The following is a 23,494-nucleotide window of genomic DNA, read 5'->3' on the forward strand; positions in this document are numbered from 1 at the left end:
GCATCCTCATCAATGATGGTATTTATCCCCTGCTGTGCCCAGCAGCTTTAAAATGGCTCCACAGCTATCCAGGCACAGACATACCTCCTGAACATGGCCAGACAGTGAGCCCAGGCAGAACCCTCCACTACCCATCCTCAGGACTCACGGATGGCTATCTTAGCCAGCCACAGTAACAGGCTTGCTGGGATATCCTACTCCCTCCTGCCCCACTCCATAATGTCCTCCTGTCAAGAGAGTGCCAATATCGGCTGAATCTTTTCCCTGAATATTGTGCAGCAACGTGCAGTGGACGATGTACAAAACTGTGTGAGGTATTATTTATTTTACAATCCTGTGTGGAGTAGGCCCTTCTGCCCCTTCGAGCCACCCCTGACAAACTCACAATTTGCAATGATCAACTAATCTGCCCTGTATGTCTCTGAACCGTGGGAAGTTTTGTGTATTTCTGACTTTAGTAATATTTGAGTAATTACATATGTACACTTATTGAGTATTCTGGTTGTTTAAATAATCCGTTATGGGTCATATGAATAAATATATGAATGGTGTATGTCATCATGCCTCTGTGTGATGTGGGCGCGCCTTGCTTAAAATAACCACAAAGATTGACTCATATTTCGGACTCCTATGTCTTCCTTTGAATTAGTTTAAAGTTTTGAAGTGACAAAACATGCACAAGGAAACTAATGGGCCCACAGAAAACCCAAACAATCCACAGCGAGGAAGTACAGAGAATCCTTACAGAAATGAACTCTGAAATCCAGAATACCCTGAGCTGTAAGGAAATCTGGTATCTCTTAAATCCCATCTTAGTGTTTATTTTCAAATATAAACTACCGTAACACTGTTTCCTGTACCTCCTTGTCCAAGTTAGGGCCAGTGCTAACAGCAACCATGTTTTAAGGCAATGAAAATTTGGCACGGTATGGTGCAAGAACAATTGGGACACAAGAGACCACATGCTGGAATCTGGAGCAGCGATCTATGTATAGGATGGACTCAACAGGTCAGGCAGAGGCAGCATGGGCTGGCGTTGGCGGTCAGAGCAATCGTGTTATTGTGTCAGAAATCTCTGATCAGGTTTCACTTCCCACTGTCGTGGGTAACGAGGTTGTACCTTCTCCCTGTGACTGAGTGGGTTTCCTCCGGGTGCTCCAGTTTCCTCCCACGTTCCAAAGATGTACACGTTAGGATTAGTAAATTGTGGGCATGCTACACTGGCGCTGAAAGCACGGCAACATTTGCAGCCTGCCCCCAGCATATCCTCGCTGATCTGATTTGACACAAATGACGCATTTCATTGTACATTTCAATATATGTGTGGCAAATAAAGCTAATCTATTCTCTCCGGTGCTCCCAATGTGGCCTCCTTTGTAAACTGGGAGACCGCTTCACTGACCACCTCCGCTACATCTCCCACAAGCCTACCCAATGGCCAAACATTTTAATTCTGATTCCCATTCTCGTTCCAACATGTCGAACCATGGCCTCCTTTTGTGTCAAGATGAGGCCACGCTCAGGGTGGAGGAGCACCACCTTATGTTCCTTTCGACCATAAGATATAGGAGCAGATTCAGGCCATTTGGCCCGTCAAATCTGCGCCGCCATTTCAGCATGGCTGATCAATTTTTCCTCTCAGCCCCAATCTCCTGCCTTCTCCCATTACCCCTTCATGCACTGATCAGTCAAAAATATATCAATATCTTCCGTAAATATACACAAAGGCTTGGCCTCCACACATACCTCTGGCAAGGAATTCCACAAATTCACCACTCTCTGGCTAAAGAAATTCACATGCTCTCTATCAAAGCCTTTCACCATTCCCCTTATCCTTCTGAATTCCACCAAATACAGGCCCAGAGCCATCAAACGCTCTTCATATTACAAGCCATTTATTCCTGGAATCATTTTGTGAAACTCGTTTGAACCCTCTCCAGTTTTAGCACATCCTTTCTAAGATAGGGGGCACAAAACTGCTCACGATACTCCAAGCAAGGCCTTACTACGGCTTTAGAAAGACCCAACATTACATCCTTGCCTTTATATTCTAGTCTTCTTGAAATGAATGCTAACATTGCATTTGCCTTCCTCACCACAGACCCAGCACAGGTAATCATGCACAAGGACTCCCAAGCCCCTTTATGCTTCAGTATTTTGTATGTTCACTCCATTTCATTTCTTCTACAAGTGCAAGACCGTACAATGCCTAACACTGTACTCCATCTGCTACTTCTTTGTACATTCTCCTAATCTGTCTAAATCCTTCTATAGCCTCTCTATTTCCTCAAAACTACCTACTCATTGACCAATCTGCATACCGTCTGCAACTTGGCAACAAATTCATTATCCAAATTATTGACATACAATGTAAAAAGAATTGGTCCCAAAACAGATCCCTGTGGAACACAACTAGTCTCTGGCAGCCAACCAGAAAAGGCTTCCTTTATTCCCACTCTTTGTCTCCTGCCAATCAGCCACTGCTTTACCCATGCTAGAGTCTTTTCTGTAATACCACAGGCTTGTAGCTTGATAAGCAGCTTCAAGTATCTCACCATGTCGAATGCCTTCTGCAAATCCAAGTACACAACATGAACTGATTCTCCTTTGTCGATCCTGCTTGTTATTTCTTCAAAGAATTCCAATAGATTCATCAGGCAAGATTTTCCCTTGAGGAAACCATGCTAACTACAGCCTATTTTATCACGTGCCTCCAAGTACCCTGAGACCACATCCTTAATAATTGACTACACCTTCCCAACCACTGAAGTCAGACTAACTCATAAATTACTATAGATGGTACCGTGGAGAGCATTCTGACAGGCTGCATCACTGTCTGGTATGGAGGGGCTACTGCGCAGGACAGAAAGAAGCTGCAGAGGGTTGTAAATCTAGTCGGCTCCATCTTGGGTACTAGCCTACAAAGTACCCAGGACATCTCCAGGGAGTGGTGTTTCAGATAGGCAGCGTCCATTATTAAGGACCTCCAGCGCCCAGGGCATGCCCTTTTCTCACTGTTACCATCAGGGAGGAGGTACAGAAGCCTGAAGGCACACACTCAGTGATTCAGGAACAGCTTCTTCCCCTCTGACATCTGATTCCTAAATGGACATTGAACCCTCGGACACTACCTCACTTATTTTAATGTAAAGTATTTTTTTTGCACGTTTTTAATCTATTTGACATACATATACATTTATTCGTTTGTCTGTTTGTTTGTTCATTTATTTATCTATTTTCTTTCTTTTATATTATGTATTGTATTGAACTGCTGCTGCTAAGTTAACAAATTTCACGTCACATGCCGATGATAATAAACCTGATTCTGATTCTGATTCTATAGTTTCCTTTCCTCTGTTTCTCTTCCTTCTTGGAAAAGTGGAGTGACATTTGCAATTTTCCAGTCTTCTGGAGCCATTCCAGAATCTTGTGATTCTTGAAAGATCATTACTAATACCTCCACAATCTCTTCAGCCACCTCTTTCAGAACACTGGGGTGCCCACCATCTGGTCCAGGTGACTTATCTACCTTCAGACCTTTCAGTTTCCCAAGAACCTTCTCTCTGGTTATGATAACTTCACACACTTCATGCCCCCTGATACCATGCTGTTGGTGTCTTCCACAATGAAGGCTGATGACAACTACTTGCTTAGTTTATCCACCATTTCATTGTCTCCCATTACTATCTCTCCAGCATCGTTTTCCTACGGTTTGATATCCATTTTCACCTCTCTTTTGTATTCTCCAATCCGAACCTCCCCTTTTGGTCCCTTTTCCCACCATCTCCCAGACCCTTTTCGCCTATCTTTATCTCCTTCCCCCTTCCACCCACTTCAGACACAGGTATCCCCTCCTCACACCTCAACTGGTTCCAGTCTTCATAAGCACTCTACAGATGCTGTAAATCCGGAGCAGCACACACAAAGTACTGGAGGAACTCGGCAGGTCAGGCAGTGTCTACGGAGAGAGAAAAGCTGTCGATGTTTCTAGCCATATTTCCTTTCTGTTGCAAATTTTACAAAGCTCTCTTTCACAAATATGGTTTAATCAGGTAATAATCAGTTTTCTGCGAGACAAGATTGTGACTCTCTGTTCATTATTACACAGGTGACAAAGGAAATAGAGGTTACCCAGGACCTCCAGGAAACAAAGGCCAACCAGGTATGGTACCTGACGACTAAAATGTACAGTAACCTCAACAATATTTATTTATTTTAGAGATCCCGTCCGGAATAGGCCATTCTGACTCTTTGAGCTGTACCTCTCAGCAATCCTCCAATTTAATCCCAGCCTAATCACTGGACAATTTACAATGACCGATTAACCTACCAACCGGTTTGTCTTTGAACTGTTGGAGGAAAGCAGAGCACCAGGAAGAAACCTCCATGGTCATGGAGCGAACGTACAAACTCCCACAGGTAGTGGTGGGAATTGAACCCAGGTCACCTGTACTGTAAAGCATTGTGTTAACCACTACATTCGCGTGCCACCCATTATCTCCCAGTGTCAAAGAGATGCCACGCTCCCTCGGAAAGCTCTAGATGAAAGTCTGCATCCCATGGAAATTCAGTACTGGAAACTTCTGACTTTTGACGTCCAGTAGTTCACGTTTGTTCATTCGTTCATTATGCCCCATGCCGTGAGACAAATGTGTTAATGATCTTTCCATGACTATGATTGTTCTTGACAAATTTTTCTATAAAGGTGGCTTGCTATTGCCTTCTACTGAGGAGAGTCTTTAAAAGACGGGTGACCCCAGCCGTTACCAATACTCTTCAGAGATCGTCTGCCTGGCTTCAGTGGCCACATAACAGGACTTGCGATATGCACCAGCTGCTCATATGACCATCCACCATCTGCTCTCATGGCTTCAGGTGACCCTGATCAGTGGGGAGGGGTATGTGGGGGCTGGGACTAAGCAGCTGCTACACTTTGCCCAAGGGTGACCTGCAGACTGGCGAGAAGGAGCGCCTTACACATCCTTTGGCATCGACCTATCTCGACCCCGATGCTCCATACTCACGTTAGACACAATAAAAGAAACAAAACTCAGTTCCTTTCCTATGATTTGGCCCTATTAAGTAAAATGAGTTAACTTGCAGCTTATCTGATTGATACCAAAATGATTTTAATTACTTGGATGTGCTTAACTACTTTATTTGTGTTTTGAAATGGTCTGGTTGGTAGATAACAAAGGGAAGGGTAAAACTATCAATAGATCAAATACTGAATTCAGTAGACACACGTAAATGGACAACAGTGACGGAGAGTGTGCTGATCAACACAGAGCTGGACAACAGTAACGGAGAACGTGATGGTCAACATGGAGCTGGAGAACAGTTAAGGAGAGTGTGATGGTCTACATGGAGCTGAACGACAGTGACGGAGAGTGTGATGGACAACAGTAATGAAGAGTGTGATGGTCAACGTGGAGCTGGACAACAGTAACGGAGAGTGTGATGGTCTACAGTGTCAGAATCTACACTGCATGATCATAGTCTCAAACAAAAGTGACAGACTTGCCTAGGCCCTATTCACTGTCCTATCAGTAATCTAGTCAGCAATTTTGGTACTCCATGTCCTAGAATGGTTATGGTTTTGTCTTCTCACTCCTGTCAGATTTGCTTTTTTGTAGGTTTTTTTTCCCAATAAACAGTACAGTACAGCACAGGAACTGGCCATTTGGTCCACAATGTTTTGCCAAAACAATTAAATTAGTAATGAAATGACCAACTGAACTAATCTTTTAGCCTACATGATGTCAATGTCCTTCGATTTTCCCCACATTCCTGTGCCTTTCTAAATTCCCTTAGGAAGTCCTAATGTATCTGCCACTACCCCAGGCAATGCATTTCAAATAGTGTAAAATACCTGCCCTTCAGATCCCTTTTGAAAGTACCCTCTGTTAACTTAAATCCGGTGTTCCCAACCTGGGGTTCACGGACCCCTTGGTTAATGGTGGGGGTCCATGGCATAAAAAGAGGCTGGGGACCCCCTGCGTTAAACGCATGTTCTGTGGTGTTAGACAATTCAACCCTGGGGAAAAGATACTGCTTGCCGATTCTATCCATGCCTCTCATGACCTTAGAAGCCTCCAGCTGATTTCCACTCGGCCTCTGGTGCTCCAGAGAAAACAGCCCGAGTTTGTCATAGCTGTAAACCAAGTAAACCTCTTCTGCACCCTCTCCAAAGTATAAGTATCAAATATTAAACTGAGACAGCTTCTATTATCACTCGGAAAGACAGCTGGACTAATGCACCTGAGTCTGTAGCATTATATAACAATTCTACGTGACACGTTGGTTAAAACTGACAGAGGCATCTGTATCATTAACCTGTACTGCATTCGAACTAGATATCCACTCAGTGTTCTATACCACTGCCATTACTGATGTCATAAATATGAATAATTTAGATTTAACTTCAGATTTGTTTATCACATATGCATCAAAGCACACAGTGAAATGTATGCCTAGGGATGTGCTGCAGGCAGCCCTTAAGTGTTGTCTCAAATTTCAGCGCCAACATAGCCATCACTCAAAAGTGGGAGATCTCAGTGGCCATTCCCATGCCCGTTCCCATTCCGACATGTTGGTCCATGGCCCCCTCTTGTGCCACAATGGACCCAGCCTCAGGCTGGAGGAGCAACATCTCAAATTCCTATCAATGTACCTGTGTAGCTGTGCTTTAATTGTTGTCAATGTGCCTGCCTCAGCCACTTCCCCTGGCAGCTCGCTTCATATAAGTACCACCCCCTGTGTGAAAGTGTTGCCCCTAAGGTTCTCAATAAAACTTTCTCCTCACCTTAAAGCTGAACCCTCTTCTTCTTCATACCCCCACCCTGGGGAAAAGACTAGGTGAATGCACTGTTTCTATGTGCCTCATGATTTTGTACTGCTCTATAAGGTCACCCCTCAGCCTCTATGCTCCAAGGAATAAAGTCCTACACTTCCCAAACTCTCTCCATAGCCTAGTCCCTTGAGTCCTGGCATTATCCTTGTAAATCTTTTCTGAGCTCTTTCCATCTCCAAGGCATCTTTTCTGTAGCAGGCTGACCACAACTGAGTATAATGTTCATTTCCATAGACGCTGCCTGGCCTGCTGAGTTCCTGCAGCGTTTTGTGTGTGTTGCTTGGATTTCCAGCATCTGCAGATTTTCTCTTGTTTGTGATAATGCTCTGTGTTCAGTCTTACCAATATCTTGCAACATAACATCCCAACTTCTAGAGGAAGCGGTCTGACTGATGAAGGCCACCTTGCCAAAACTTTTCTAGTGATGTCTATACTCTTTCAGTGCAAATAAAGAATCTCAAACTGAAACACAGACTTTCCATTTTCCTCAGACACGCGGCTGAGATCCTCTAGCAGTCTGACTTTTGAACATGCTGTATAACGTTGACCATAGAACAGTACGTCCCCTTTGGCCCACAATGTTGCACAGACTTCTTAACCTACTCTGAGATCAATCTAATCCCTGCTGCAAAACCTTCCATTTTTCTAGCATCCATAAGAGATTTTTAAATGTTCTAATTAATCTGCCTCTGTCACCTCCCCTGGGAGGGTGTCCCATGCACCTACTATTCTTTGTAAAGAACTTATCTCTGACATGCCCCCCGGTACTTTTCTCCAATTGCCTTATTATGCCCCATCATATTAGCTGTTTCTTCCCTGGGAAAGCAGTGGAGGCCAAGTCATTGAGTGTATTTAAGGCAGAGATTGATAGGTATCTGAGTAGCCAGGGCATCAAAGGTTATGGTGAGAAGGCGGGGGAGTGGGACTAAATGGGAGAATGGATCAGCTCATGATAAAATAGCGGAGCAGACTCGATGGGCCAAATGGCTGACTTCTGCTCCTTTGTCTTATGGTCTTATGGTCTTATGGAAAAAAAAAATTGGCTGTCCACTCAATCAATGCCTCTTATTGCCTTCTACACCTCTCATTCTCCCCTTTCCCAAATTCCAGCCTCTACAGTCTCTTGTATTCCCTCCTCGATCTTTCCTGATGTCAATCAGCAACCCACCCCCTCACCACCATCTCACCACAATTGTCTCCAGAACTAAATATCTCCAGCATCCGCAGTCCCGTGTCTTCAAATTCAAGACAAACAGCAGGATTCCTCACAGAAAGAGTAAGCAACATACTGATAGTTTTCAGAAAGGAGCAGTGAAAGGACTACTACAGAGTCTTTTAAAAAGTAATTGCACACAACAGTGGATGGGAACTCCGCCACAGATGTTCCCAAACCCAGCTGTGAAAGGAGAAGGGCTGGACATGTGGCTAGCAATCCCATCCTGTAAAAACCCAGAGCAACAGAAACTGCAAAGACCTCATCCCTGGGAGAGGAAGGAAACAGCAAGCAGATGGGAGAACTTGAAAGACGGGCCCAGGACAGCGGGCTGTTTGCAGCCGCTGCCCCGATAGGGGTGATGGGCTTAAGAAGAAGACAATGGACGGGAGATCACGTCGTTGAGCAACCTTTACTCCGTCTGCCACAACAGGCAGGATTTCCCCAGTGACCACCCATTGTAATTCTACCTCCAATTCTTATTCTGACATGTACTCCTCTAGTGTCAGGTTGGAAAAGCAACTCCTCATATTCCATCTGGATAACCTCCAACTCGATGGCATAAACATTGATTTCTCAAATTTCCATTAGTATCTCTCCCCCTTTTTCAATTCCCCATTTTGGCTCCCCTGTTACTCCTTCTCTTCTCCACATTCAGCCATCAACTCCTTCCCTTTCTCCCATGGTCCACTCTCCTCTCCTATCAGATTCCTTCTTCTTCAGTCCTTTACCTCTTCCACATACGTATCACTTTTAGTTTCTCACTTCCTCCCCTCTCCCCACCTACCCACCTGGTTTCACCGATCACCGGGCAACTTGTACACCTTCAGCTCTTCCCACCTTCTTATTCTGGCTTCTGCGTCATTCCCTTCTAGACTAAATTAAGGCTCTTGGCCTGAAACATCAACTGTTTATTCCCCTCCATAGATACTGCCTGACTTGCTGAGTTCCTCCAGCATTTTGTGTGTTGTTCACAATGGACTGAGTGAACTTCCTTACAGACAGTCTAGTGATGTAATTGACTTAACTGTATTTAAGTATCGGTTATGCAACAGAGACAGTTTTACCTTGAGTACTTTCAGTTTCATTTTACAACATAAGAACGTAAGCAATAGAAGCAGGCTGGCCCATCGAGCCTGCCCCGCTATTCAATATCTGATATCTGATCTGTCCATAAACTCAGCTCCATCTACCTGCCTTTTCCCCATAACCCTTAATTCCCCTACTATGTAAAAACCTATCTAACTGTATCTTAAATATATTTAGTGAAGAAGCCTCAACTGATTCCCTGGGCAGAGAATTCCACAGATTCGCCACTCTCTGGGAAAAATAGTTTCTCCTCATCTCCGCCCTAAATCCTCTCCCCTGAATCTTGAGGCAATGTCCCCTAGTTCTAGTCTCACCCACCGATGGAAACAACTTTCCGACTTCTATCTCACCTATCCCTTTCAAAATTTTGTATGTTTCTATAAGATCCCCTCTCCTGAATTCCTGAGAGTATAGTCCCAGGCGACTCAATGTCACCTCATAGATTAACCCCTTCATCCCTGGAATCAACCTGGTGAACCTCCTCTGCACTGCCTCCAAAGCCAGTATATCCTTCCTCAAGTATGGAGACCAGAACTGCACACAGTACTCCAGGTGCGGCCTCACCAGTACCCTGTATAGTTGCAGCATGACCTCCCTGCTCTTGAATTCAATCCCTCTAGCAATGAAGGCCAACATTCTGTTTGCCTTCTTAATAACCTGATGTACCTGCAAGCCAACTTTTTGCGATTCATGCACAAGCACTCCCAAGTCCCTCTGCACAACAGCATGCTGCAATCTTTCACCATTTAAATAATAATCTGCTCTTCTATCATTCCTTCCAAAGTGGATGATCTCGCATTTACCAACATTGTATTCCATCTGCCAGACCTTGGCCCACTCACTTAACCTATCTATATCCCTCTGCAGACTCTCCACATCCTCTGTACAATTTGCTTTTCCACTCAGTTTAGTGTCATCAACAAATTTTGCTACGCTACACTCAGTCCCCTCTTCCAAATCATCAATGTAAACGGTAAACAGCTGCGGGCCCAGCACCGACCCCTGCGGCACCCCACTCACCACTGACTGCCAACTGGAGAAACACCCATTTATACCAACTCTCTGCCTTCTATCGGTTAACCAATCCACTATCCATGCCAATACACTTCCTCCAACTCCATGCATCCGTGTCTTATTTATAAGTCTCTTATTTTAACTGGTTTTGACTTGTTTTATTTCAGAAGGAACATTGAGGATTATTTTTGTTCATGACAACTACTATTTAGTCTTAGGTTGCAACTTAAGGGTCCAGAGGAAGTTCACAAAAATGATCTGTTAAATGAAAGGGTTAATGTATGAGGAGCGTTTGATGGCTCTCGGCCTGTATTCACTGGAGTTTGGAGGAATGATGGGGAATCTCATTGAAACCTATCAAATATTGGATGTGGAGAGGATGTTTCCTATAGTGGCAGAGTCTGGGACCAGAGGGCCCAGTCACAGAATACAAGGACATTCATTTAAAACCAAGATGAGGAATTTCTTAAGCCAGAGGCTAGTGAGTTTGAGGAGTTCATAGCCACAGACAGCTGTTAATTCTAAGTAATTGAGTATATTTAAAGCAAAAGTTCAAAAGGCAAGAAATGCCATATAACCATATAACAATTACAGCATGGAAACAAGCCATCTCGGCCCTTCGAGTCCGTGCCGAACTCTTACCCTCACTTAGTCCCACCGACCTGCACTCAGCCCATAACCCTCCATTCCTTTCCTGTTCATATAGCTGTCCAATTTAACTTTAAATGACAACATCGAATCTTCCTCAACCACTTCTGCTGGAATACGACTAAGTACTTAATTAATAACACTTTTTCTGTGGTAAATTGTGGTAAACTATCAGTGGAAACAATGAAGAGGTGAGCGAAGTCTAGGCTGACTCCAGGGTGGAGCCGTGCGGAGGCAACGTTAAGTCGGAACATGGCACGCTCGAGGAGAGTGGTCAGGGTGAGGCTGAGGCTTGGTGAAGACGGAGGCAGAGTTCGAGATGGAGTTGGAGCAAGTGAGTTAGAGAGGGGTTTCGGAGCCTGTCCACCTAAACCAGGAGCGAGGTTGGATCACTGAGCTGATTTGGAAAGGACCGCAGTGCTGAGGCTGTGAGGCTGCTCCAGCTGCTCCCAGCTCCATACTAGTGAGCTTCTTGGAGATTTGCCCCACTGTGTGATGAACCGAGACTGAGGCCATGGGCTTGCTCCAGCTGTTCAAGGTCTTTGGACTCAATTTGGTTCTGAATGCCGTCGCCTGTTTTTACTTGCATGGTTTGTGTTTTTTTCTCTCTCTGCACATTAAAAAATTGGGCTCTTTTGGCTTCCTTGCTTTATGGCTGCCTGTAAGCAAATGAATCTCAAGGTTGCGAAATTTATATATAGTTTGATAATAAATGTACTTTGAATCCTTTGAACTTTTGAAAGGTTCCTGATTAGTAACAACGTCAAACTTCATGAAGAGAAGGCAGAAGAATGGGTTTGAGTGGAATAATAAATCAGTCATGAAGGAATAATAGAGAAGATCTGATGACCTGAATAGCCTAATTGTGTTCTAGGAGTGAACCTGGGAGGTCAAATTCCTCTGTTTTTGATAGTTTAATTACAATGCCTCCAATGAAATGTTTGGGCGCTGATGCATCAACCATAATTTAAGCCAAAGTTTCAATAACCATAGATAAGATCATGTGTCACAATTACAAGCTTGCTCTCAACATCAGTAAGACCAAGAAATTGATTGTGGACTTCAGGAAGAGAATGTCAGGGGAAAACACAACGTTCTTCATCAAGGGAGAAAGGATGAGCAGTTTAAAATTCCTGGAAGTCAACATCTCTGAAGATCTGTCCTGGGCCCCAAGCATTGATGCAATTACGAAGAAGGCACGACAGCTGTTATATTTCTTTGGGAGTTTGAGGAGATTTGGTACATCACCAAAGACTCCAGCAGATGTCAACAGATGTGTGTTGGAGAACATTCTAATTATTTGCATTACCATCTGGTATGGATGGGGAAAATCTACAGGAAGTTGTAAACTCAGCCAGCTCCATCATGGGCACCAGCCTCCCCAGCATCCAGGATACCTTCAGAAGCTGTTGCCTCAAAAAGGTAGCATCCATCATTAAGGACTTCCACCACTCAAGAGAATCCCTCTACTCGTTACTGCCATCGGAGAGGAGATACAGGAGCCGAAAGGAACACACTGAATGTTTTAGTAATGGCTTCTTCCCCCCGCCATCATATTCCTGAATGGACAACCAGCCAACCCATGAACACTATCTCACTACTTTTGCTCCCTTTTATTTAACCACTTACTTTTTTTAAGAGTCATTGTCACAGAAAGGTACAGCACAGAAATTGGCCGTTCGGCCCATCTGGTCTGTGCCAAACCATTTAAATTGCCTCCTCCCATCGACCTGCTCCAGGACCACAGCCCACCATATCGCTGTGATCCATGTCCCAATCCAAACTTCTCTTGAACATTAAAAATCGAGCTCGCATGCACTTCATGTGCTGGCAGCTCTTTCCACAGTCTCACAACCCTCTGAGTGAAAAGCCTTCGCCTTAATATACAATATACATTTATTTTTATTGTAACATAGAACTTTTTATGTATTGCAATGTGCTGTAGCCACGGAACAACAAATTACATGGCGTTTATCAGTGATAATAAACCTGATTCTAATTCACTTATGTGTTCTGCTGCGTTAACAGGCCACTCCTGTGATTGTGGAAGATACCGGAAAATTGTAGGCCAAATGGATATCAACATAGCTCGACTGAACAACACAATGCGCTTTGTGAAAAATGGTACGTAACATTAGATATCAACTTAACACGCATGTTTTCTAAATATCAAATATTGTGAATTCTAGATAGAGTGGACATGGAGAGAATGTTTTCAATGGTGGGAGAGTCTAGGACCAAAGGTCACAACCTCCGAATAGAAGGGTATCTATTTAAAACAGGGATGACAAGGGATTTCTTTTGCCAGAGGGTGGTGGATCTGTGGAGTTCATTGTCACTGAGGACAGCAGAGCACAAGTTATTGGCTACATGTAAAGCGGAGGTTGACTGTTTCTTGATTAGTAAGGATATCAAATGTTACAGGGACTCACTTACTGCCTGTTACACCTCAGGCATTTAGGGCAGCAGTGAAGGTCCTCCATCTCTGTCTGTATAGGAGGATTTTTCATTGCTGTTTCCTTACAATAGGTTTTTGACCAGTCAGGGTTGTTAGCTTGAGGTGACCCCCGAACCTGGAGGACCGGTGGACCACTCTTAGTCTGATCTCTACTCTTTGATCTTTTTGGCATGGGCAACCCTACTAGAGTCCAAAGCATAATACCCTGACTCCAACCAACCTAGCTCTTCAGGTCACTGAGCCACACAAGCTTCTACATCCTACAACAAGGTTGTGGTCTTCTTAGAGGAAATGTTTGGGGGAGGAGGCAGGAAAATAAGGTTAAGAGGGATAATAAATTATCCATGATGGAATGGTGGAGCAGACTCCATGAGCCAAATGGCCTAATACTGCTCCTATGTCTTATGGTCTTATAAGATGGATTCATTGAAATAATCATTTTCATTTCATACCAGATGGTAATATTTATACATATCTTCACAGAATTCTTCATGTCATTGATCTAAAAGTAATGTAGAATTTTTTTTTTTGCAAACCAGCTAAGTAATGTATAGATCTGGAGTGGATTGCCTGAAAATGTAAGGATCACATTTGATAGTTTCTTTTAAAAAGAACTTGTAAACAATTGGAAACTTGTAAGGAAGGAAGAGATGACCAACTGGAGAGCTCTTTCAAAAGAGCTAGCACGGGCATGAAGGAGCACATGGTCACCTCCTATGCTACACATATCACTGACTCCAATAGTTTCAGATGCAACTTCAAAATAAATTTATTATCAAAGTACATATATGTCACTATATACAACCCTGAGATTAATTTTCTTGTATTTAAACTCTACAAATCCATGGAATAATAACCATAACAGAATCAATGAAAGACTGCACCAACTTGGGCATTTGAGCAATATGCAAAAGGTAACAAACTGCAATTAAAAAAAGAAATAATAATAATAATAAATAAATAAGCAATAAATATTGAGAACATGAGATGAAGAATCCTTGAAAGTGAGCCCATAGTTAGTGGGAATATTTCAGTGATGGAGTGAGTGAAGTTGTCCCCTTTGGTTCAAGAACCTGATGGTTGAGAGGTGATAATTGTTCCTGAACCTGGTGGTGTGAGTCCTGAGGCTCCTGTATCTTCTTCCTGATGGCAGCAGTGAGAAGAGAGCATGTCCTTGTGTTGGGAATCCCTGATGATGGATGCTGCTTTCAGTCGACAGTGTTTCATGTAGACGTGTTCAATGGTTGGGAGGGATTTACCCATGACAACTTACAAAACAATCAACCTTTAAAATATGTTATTCTCATTGTATTTCATATTTTCCTACTACAAAGAAGATGTGATTCCAGACCACTCGCCTCTGCTGGCTCACAAATCTGATCCATCCATCAATCTTCTCTGGAACCATTTCCTACCGCAATACCGTCAACCTTTCGCTGGTACAACCACTTCCCTGCAGACTCGGGGAAATTTACAATGGCCAAAAAACCTACCACTTGGTAATATAGCAGTTAGAACAATTGCATTACAGTGCCAGACAACACAGTTGCCGTGTGGCATGTATGGGCCGAATCAAGGCTGAAGGGCTCGTGTCCGAGAGTGAGGACTGACCTGAGGTCTGGATGATTTAAGTGCCGGGCCAGATTGAAAAGGCCGGGTCTGAGGTGAGGGATGGGCTGATTCAGCTCGCTGCTCTGCCAGATTAACTTGCTCCGCGCTGAACTGAGACTGTGGACTGCAACTAATTGGCTCCTGATTCAGCTGCAGTGGTGAATGGCTTTGTGGCTGTGGGACTTACTTTCGTGAACCTCAGTTGCTTGCTTTTATTGCTTGCATGATTTGTTTCTTTTTCCTGCACATTGAGTGCTTAACGGTCTTTTTCTAATGGGTTCTATTGGGTTTCCTTGTTTAGTGGCTACGTGTAGGGAGGCGATTCTCAAGGTTGTATATAGTATACATACTTTGATCATAAATGTACATTGAAGTTTTTGAACTTTGGATACCGATTGGGGTTCAATTCCCGCTGTCTGTAATGTGCTTGCACGTCCTCCCCTTAACCGCATGGATTTCCTTCGGGTGCTCCAGTTTCCTCCCATATTCCAAAGATGTACGGGTTAGTAGGTTAATTGGTCACATTGACACATGCAGGCTTGTTGGGCCAGAAGAGTCTGTTAATGCTCGCAGTCAGCCACTGAGCGGATAAGGTCAGTGTTGGCTCATGCTGTGTCATATTCTCCTCCCACGTACAGAGATTCTCCCACCAGGCAGACTCTGCAGTTGGAATTAATGTTGCTTTTCCAAGTTGCATTGCACATTTACAACTAAAGGCTGCCTCACTTCTCCAATGATCTGGGTTCGATCCTGACCTCTGGTTAACACCAGTTTATATTTTCTCCTTAGGTTTCCTCTGGGCACTTCAGTTGCCTCCCAAAAGTCAAGGATGTAAAGATTGTCTTAGCTTGTCACATGTATATTGAAACTTTGAAACACACAGTGAAATGCGTTATCTGTGGCTAATCAAATAGGTGAGGATGGTGCTGGGAGCAGCCTGCAAATGCCGTCACTCCATCCTATCTCCTGCTATCTCAAAATAGCAGGCCTTTCAGCCCATCTCTCAATGCTGACCATTGTGCCCACATAGCTAATCTCATCTACCAGCCCTTTACCTATAACCTTCTGTGGTTCAGTTTGAATGTTATTTGCTTACTTTTACTGTTTGCACAATTTGTTTTTTTTTTTCTGTTCATTAGGTTTCATGCAGGTACCATCTCAGATGTTGTGATGGTCTCTGCCCTCTCAACCCTCTCAGGCGGTCCATTCCCAACTTCTGCCACTGTCTGGGTGAAAATATCCCTCCTCAGATCCCCTTGAAGCCTCTTAACCTTTAGCCCTATGCCCTCTGGTTACAGATCCCCACAGACCGAGTGGGTTTCCTCCAGGTGCTCCAGTTTCCTCCCATATTCCAAAAATGTATGGAATTGTAGGCTAATTGGTCACATGGGTGCAACTGGGCAGCAGGGGTTCATTGAGCCAGAATGGTCTGTTACTGTGATGTATGTATGTATTTATTTATTTAGAGATACGGCACAGAACAGGCCCTTCAAGTCCAACGAGTCTCATCACCCAGAAACCCAGCTATTAACACTAGCCTAATCACAAGACAACTTACAATGACCAATTCACCTACTAACTGGTCTGTGGATTGTGGGAGGAAACCCATGCAGTCACTGCGAGAAAATATTCGCTCCTTACAGAAGGTGCCAGGATTGAACTCTGAACTCTGTCTGGATTTGTGAAAGGAAAATCATGTCTGACGAATCTCATAGAATTTTTTGAGGATGTAACTAGTAGAGTGGATAGGGGAGAACCAGTGGATGTGGTATATTTGGATTTTCAAAAGGCTTTTGACAAGGTCCCACACAGGAGATTAGTGTGCAAACTTAAAGCACACGGTATTGGGGGTAAGGTATTGGTGTGGGTGGAGAATTGGTTAGCAGACAGGAAGCAAAGAGTGGGAATAAACGGGACCTTTTCAGAATGGCAGGCGGTGACTAGTGGGGTACCGCAAGGCTCAGTGCTGGGACCCCAGTTGTTTACAATATATATTAATGACTTGGATGAGGGAATTAAATGCAGCATCTCCAAGTTTGCGGATGACACAAAGCTGGGTGGCAGTGTTAGCAGTGAGGAGGATGCTAAGAGGATGCAGGGTGACTTGGATAGGTTGGGTGAGTGGGCAAACTCATGGCAGATGCAATTTAATGTGGATAAATGTAAAGTTATCCACTTTGGTGGCAAAAATAGGAAAACAGATTATTATCTGAATGGTGGCCGATTAGGAAAAGGGGAGGTGCAACGAGACCTGGGTGTCATTATACACCAGTCATTGAAAGTGGGCATGCAGGTACAGCAGGCGGTGAAAAAGGCGAACGGTATGCTGGCATTTATAGCGAGAGGATTCGAGTACAGGAGCAGGGAGGTACTACTGCAGTTGTACAAGGCCTTGGTGAGACCACACCTGGAGTATTGTGTGCAGTTTTGGTCCCCTAATCTGAGGAAAGACATCTTTGCCATAGAGGGAGTACAAAGAAGGTTCACCAGATTGATTCCTGGGATGGCAGGTCTTTCATATGAAGAAAGACTGGATGAACTGGGCTTGTACTCGTTGGAATTTAGAAGATTGAGGGGGGATCTGATTGAAACGTATAAGATCCTAAAGGGATTGGACAGGCTAGATGCAGGAAGATTGTTCCCGATGTTGGGGAGGTCTAGAACGAGGGGTCACAGTTTGAGGATAGAGGGGAAGCCTTTTAGGACCGAGATTAGGAAAAACTTCTTCACACAGAGAGTGGTGAATCTGTGGAATTCTCTGCCACAGCAAACTGTTGAGGCCAGTTCATTAGCTATGTTTAAAAGGAAGTTAGATATGGCCCTTGTGGCTACAGGGGTCAGGGGGTATGGAGGGAAGGCTGGGTTCTGAGTTGGATGATCAGCCATGATCATAATAAATGGCGGTGCAGGCTCGAAGGGCCGAATGGCCTACTCCTGCACCTATTTTCTATGTTTCTATGTTTCTATGAATAGGGTCGCGCTAACCGCTATGGTACTGTGATGCCCTGTTTCTAAATAAATAAAACACAAAAAATAAATAAATAAACTGAGACACTCCATCCAGGCAACAGGCTGGTGAAATTCCTTCATAGCCTCTCACGAGCAATCACACTCCTTCCATGCTCCAGCCATGAAAGCTGCCACATAATATTTCAGATAAGGCTTCGCACATGCTTTAGAAGGTTGCTCTTATATTCAACACTCTAGCTAGTATCTTGTTTTTTACCCTATGCTGCCATCTTCAGGGATCTTTACACTTGCACACTAAACTGTCTCCGTTCTTTAGAGCTCCCCAGGGTCCTACCTTCTTTCACCTCCCAAATGCATCACTTTACACATATCAGAATCAAACTCCATTTCTCTGACCAACTCACCAGCCGATCAATATTTTTCTGTTACCTGAAACTGTCCTCCTCATAACCATAAAAACACCAATTTTTGTGTCATTTTTATTAAAAAAAGATTAAAGATCTGCTTTATTTGTCACAAACTTCTACAGAAGTGTAGTGGAGGGTATGTTGATGGGCGGCGTCACAGCCTGGTGTGGAAACATCAGTGTCCTTGAACAGAAAATCGGAAGTAGTGGATATGGCCCAGTCCATCACAGGTAAAGCCTGCACCCCCCGCCCCCCCCATTGAGCACATCCACATGGAGTCCACAGGAAAGCAGCATCCATCATCAGGGACTCCCACCACCCAGGCCATGCTCTCTTCTCACTGCTGCCATCAGAAAGAAGGCACAGGAGCCTCAGGACCCACACCACCAGGTCCAGGAACAGTTATTACCCCTCAACCATCAGGCTCTTGAACCAGAGGGGATAAGTTCACTCAACTTCACTTGCCCCTTGATTGAAATGTTCCCATAATCTAGGAACTCACTTTCATGGGCTCTTCATCTCATGTCCTTGATATTTATTGTTTATTTATTTATTTATTTATTTATTATGATTATTATTATTATTTCTTTCTCTTTGTGTTTGCACAGATTCTCACCTTTTTCAGACTGGTCGAATGCCCAAGTTGGTGTGGTCTTTCATTGTTTCTATTAAGGTTATTATTCTATTACAGATTTATTGAGAATTCCCACAAGAAAATGGATGTCTGGGTTGTATATGGTGACATATATGTCATTTGATAACAAGTTTACTTTGAACTTTGAGCATGTACGTGATATGTGTGTTGTGTTTTTCACCTTGGACCCTGAGGAACGTTGCTTTGTTTAGCTGTATGCATGTGTACAGTTGAATGACAATAAGTTTGAAGTTGAACTTGGACTTGAAACATACAGTGAAGTGTGCCATTTGTGTCAGTCCGAAGATTGTGCTGGGGGCAGGCCCGTAAAAGCATCACTGTGCTTCTGGCACCAGCAGAGCGTGCCCAAAACTTACTAACCAGATGTCTTTGGAATGCATGTGGGAGGGGGAACCGGAGCATCCGCCGGAAACCCCCGTGGTCATGGGGAGAATGTACACCATTTGCTGGTGCAGCAAAGCATGCCGCTAACTTCTACTGCACCATGCTGTCTGCTATTCCTCTCACTTCCATCTCAGCCCCTCTCTTCCATCTCAGAAAATCCTCTGTTATGAAGCTCCTTCTTGGCTACTCTCTCAGTCACTCCCAGTCTCTGTGGCCTGTCTCCTGGCCTCTGCCAGTCTCTGGTGCCTATCTGACAGTATGGTAATGGAGCCATAAGACACAGAAGCAGAGTTAGGCTATTCGGCTTATCTAGGCTGCTCTGCCACTCCATCATGGCTGATTTATTTTCTCTCTTAACCTCATTCTCCTGCCTGCATCCCATGACATTTGACACCCTTACAAATGAAGAACCTATCAACCTCCACTTTAAATATACCTGAAGAATTGTCTCTGGCAGTGAGTTGCACAGATTCACCACCCTCTAGCTGAAGAAATTCCTCCTCACCTCTGTTCTAAAGGAACATCCTTGTTTCCTGAGGCTGTGGCCTCTGGTCCTAGTTTGGGAACATCCTCTCCACATCCACTCTATCTAGGCCTTTCAACATTCAATCAGATCCATCCTCATTCTTCAGGACTCCAGTGAGTACAGGTCCAAAGCCATCAAACACTCCTTATATATTTACATTTATTCCGAAGATCATTCTTGTAAACCTCCCTCTTCATCGCTAGCACATACTTCCTTAAATATGGGATCCATAACTGCTCATGATATTTCAGGTGCGGTCCCACAAAAGATGATTAAAACTGAGCCACACCAAAGCTGTAACTTGGGAATATAGACGTCTTTTATAAAAGCCACAGCAAACATCCAGGAGAGAGATTCTAAGAGAATCTCACTACTGACACAGTTTTCAAAGTGTACTTATTATTGAAGAATGGATAAATTATACAACCGTGAGATTTATTTACTTACAGGCAGTCGCAAAGCCAGAAACCCAAAAGAATCCGATTTTTTTTTTAAAAAGGAGCAACAACAACAGCATTCCGAATCAAATTGAGTCCTTAGATCCAAACCCCTGGAGCAACCCAAAGTAGGCCCAAAGCCTCAGTATTGAGTTCATCATTTTATACTCCAGTTCAATATATATTCAGTTCAATATTTTATATACTTCTTCAAAGTAACAGATAACTGCAGCTTCAATTGCTAAAGTCACCTTCTTAACTTAAACACTTGGAATATGGTCCGGGGAGTTTACCGAGTTACATATTTACATTGATAGCACCAATTCCCGGACTCCGCTGCTTCTATCACATCCCTTCGCATGATATTTTCCCTCCAACTCAGAAAATCCTAGGTTATGAACCCCCTTCTTGGCTTCTTCGAGAATCTCTGGCCTCTCTCAGTCTCTCCCTGAGTCTTTGGCCTTGTCCTCAATCTCCGCCAGTCTTTGCAACCCACCTTGGCCTTTCCCAGGGTTTCTGGCTTCCCTGTTTTGGCATAATGATGACCCACCCAGTCCCAAATGCCATATCACCATCTTGAACAGCAGCTCCCATGAACCAAACCAATTGGAGCCATCAGCTATTGTACCCCAGGAAATGTGCATGGTGTACTATTTTATTTGGGAAGCCTGGATGAGGACTTCCAAGTCCCTTTGGAATTCTGATTTTTTAACTTCATGTTCAGTGGTAGGGAGGGCTGTGGAGGCCAATTCAATGGGTATGTTAAGGCAGATGTTGATAGATTCTTCATTGGTCAGGGCATGAAGGGTTACAGGAAGAAAGCAAGAGATTGAGGCTGTTAGGGAAATGATCCAGCCATGATGAAATGGCAGGGCAGATTCGATGGGCCAGACGGGCTAAATCTGCTCCAATATCTTATGGTCTCAAAGTATTAAATAATCATTAATTATCGTTACTGATGTAAAATATTCCACAGATGGATTTTGTGGTCTGATTCCTGTACATGCTTTGTAATCCATGCCAAAAAAAACAAAGATACCTTCTAAATTCTGAGAATGACCACAATTTGTAATATTCCTTTTCCTTTTTACTCTTGTTTCGTTTAAAACTAGCTGCAGTTCATTTATTTTTATATAGCTGCTTCCCGAACTGGCCAGGAATTTAATTTGACCTAATCCCCATCATCTCCAATCTGGCTGCAGGCAATAGTGTGAAAAGGGAAAAAAAAAATGCCCAGGCAGAAACTCCATTGAAACAAGACTGTGGAAGGGAGATATCAGAATCAGGTTTAATATCACCGGCATACGTTGTGGTAATGATGGCAATGGTGTACATCAGCAACTCTCTGCACACTGCAGAAAAGAGTTTAAAAGGAGACGGTTATTTCTTCAGCATTTTGATCGGGGCACATCTGCACAAACACATGGACGTCAGCCCATTAGAACAGTGAGAAGAGTTTAAAAGGAGACAGCTTTACAGATCGGGCATCATAGGAGCGGGTGTCGGAAGAGACGGAGACAGAGTAGGAAGGCGTTGGCTCAACGGGGCTTCGGCAATAACGGGTCGAGGCGAGGTACGTTATTTGTGCAGAATACAGACAGAAAGTATATGTGTGAGGCTGATTTTCTGTGTTCGGTGTCAGATGTGGGAAGTTCTGGAGACTCCCGGCCTCCTGGATAGCCACATCTGCACCAGGTGCGTCGAGCTGCAGCTCCTTAGGGACCGTGTTAGGGAACTGGAGATGCAGCTTGATGACCTTCGTCTGGTCAGAGAAAGTGAGGAGGTGATAGAGAGGAGTTATAGGCAGGAGACAGATGAGTGGGTAACAAACAGGAGAGGGAAGGGCAGGAGTCAGAGACTAGAGAGTACCCCAGTGTCTGTCCCCCTTAACAATAAGTACTCCTGTTTGAGTACTGCTGGGGGAGACGGCCTACCTGGGGGAAGCAACAGTGGTCGCACCTCTGGCACAGTGTCTGGCCCTCTGGCTCAGAAGGGTAGGGAAAGGAAGAGGATGGCAGCAGTGATAGGGGACTCTATAGTTAGGGGGTCAGACAGGCCATTCTGTGGAAGCAGGAAAGAAACGCGGATGGTAGTCTGCCTCTCAGGTGCCAGGGTCCAGGATGTTTCCGATCGCATCCACGATATCCTGCAGTGGGAAAGAGAACAGCCAAAGGTCTGGGACATATTGGTACCAACGACATAGGTAGGAAAAGGGAGGAGGTCCTGAAAACAGACTACAGCGAGTTAGGAAGAAAGTTGGGAAGCAGGACCTCAAAGGTAGTAATCTTGGGATTACTGCTTGTGCCACAAGACAGTGAGTATAGGAATAGAATGAGGTAGAGGATAAATGTGTGGCTGAGGGACTGGAGCAGGGGGCAGAGATTCAGATTTCTGGATCATTGGTACCTCTTTTGGGGCAGGTGTGACCTGTACAAAAAGGACGGGCTGCATTTGTATCCCAAGGGGGCCAATGTCCTGGCGGGGAGGCTTGCAAAGGTTATTGGGGAGAGTTTAAACTAGAATTACTGGGGGGTGGGAACCAAACTGAAGTGATGGAGGAAAGGGAAATTGGCTCACAAATAGAGAAAGCTTGGAGACAGTGCGAGAGGGAGGATAGGCAGGTGATAGAGAAGGGACACACTCAGACTGATGGTTTGAGATGTGTCTGTTTTAATGCTAGGAGTATTATGAACAAAGCAGATGAGCTTAGAGCATGGATCAGCACTTGGAGCTATGATGTTGTGGCCATTACAGAGATTTGGATGGATCAGGGGTAGGAATGGCTACTTCAAGTGCCAAGATTTAGACGTTTCAGAAAGACGGGGGGGGAGGCAAAAGAGGTGGGGGTGTGGCACTGTTGATCAGAGATAGTGTCATGGCTGCAGAAAAGGGGGAAGTCATTGAGGGGTTGTCTACAGAGTCTCTGTGGGTGGAAGTTAGGAATAGGAAGGGGTCAATAACTCTACTGGGTGTTTTTTATAGACCATGCAATAGTAACAGGGACATAGAGGAGCAGATAGGGAGACAGATTCTGGAAAGGTGCAATAATAACAGGGTTGTTGTGGTGGGAGATTTTAATTTCCCAAATATTGATTGGCATCTCCCTCGAGTGAGGGGTTTAGATGTGGTACGGTTTGTTAGATATGTTCAGGTAGGTTTCTTGACACAATATGTAGATATGTCTACAAGAGGAGAGGCTGTACTTGATCTGGTATTGGGAAATGAACCT

At 44.2% G+C, this 23,494-nt stretch overlaps 1 protein-coding gene across 1 annotated transcript in view; it reads left to right on the forward strand.

Annotated features, from left to right (window-relative positions):
* LOC134343579 (collectin-10-like) overlaps positions 1-23,494 on the forward strand; it is a 134,881-nt gene that overhangs the window by 86,795 nt on the left and 24,592 nt on the right. Inside the window, exons 5-6 of the mRNA XM_063042332.1 lie at positions 4,109-4,162; positions 12,846-12,941. Coding sequence (XP_062898402.1) covers positions 4,109-4,162; positions 12,846-12,941 — 150 coding nt within the window. The remainder of the gene's footprint in view (positions 1-4,108; positions 4,163-12,845; positions 12,942-23,494) is intronic.

This window comes from Mobula hypostoma, chromosome 1, assembly GCF_963921235.1.
Source record: "Mobula hypostoma chromosome 1, sMobHyp1.1, whole genome shotgun sequence".
NCBI classification, from domain to species: Eukaryota; Metazoa; Chordata; class Chondrichthyes; order Myliobatiformes; family Myliobatidae; genus Mobula; species Mobula hypostoma.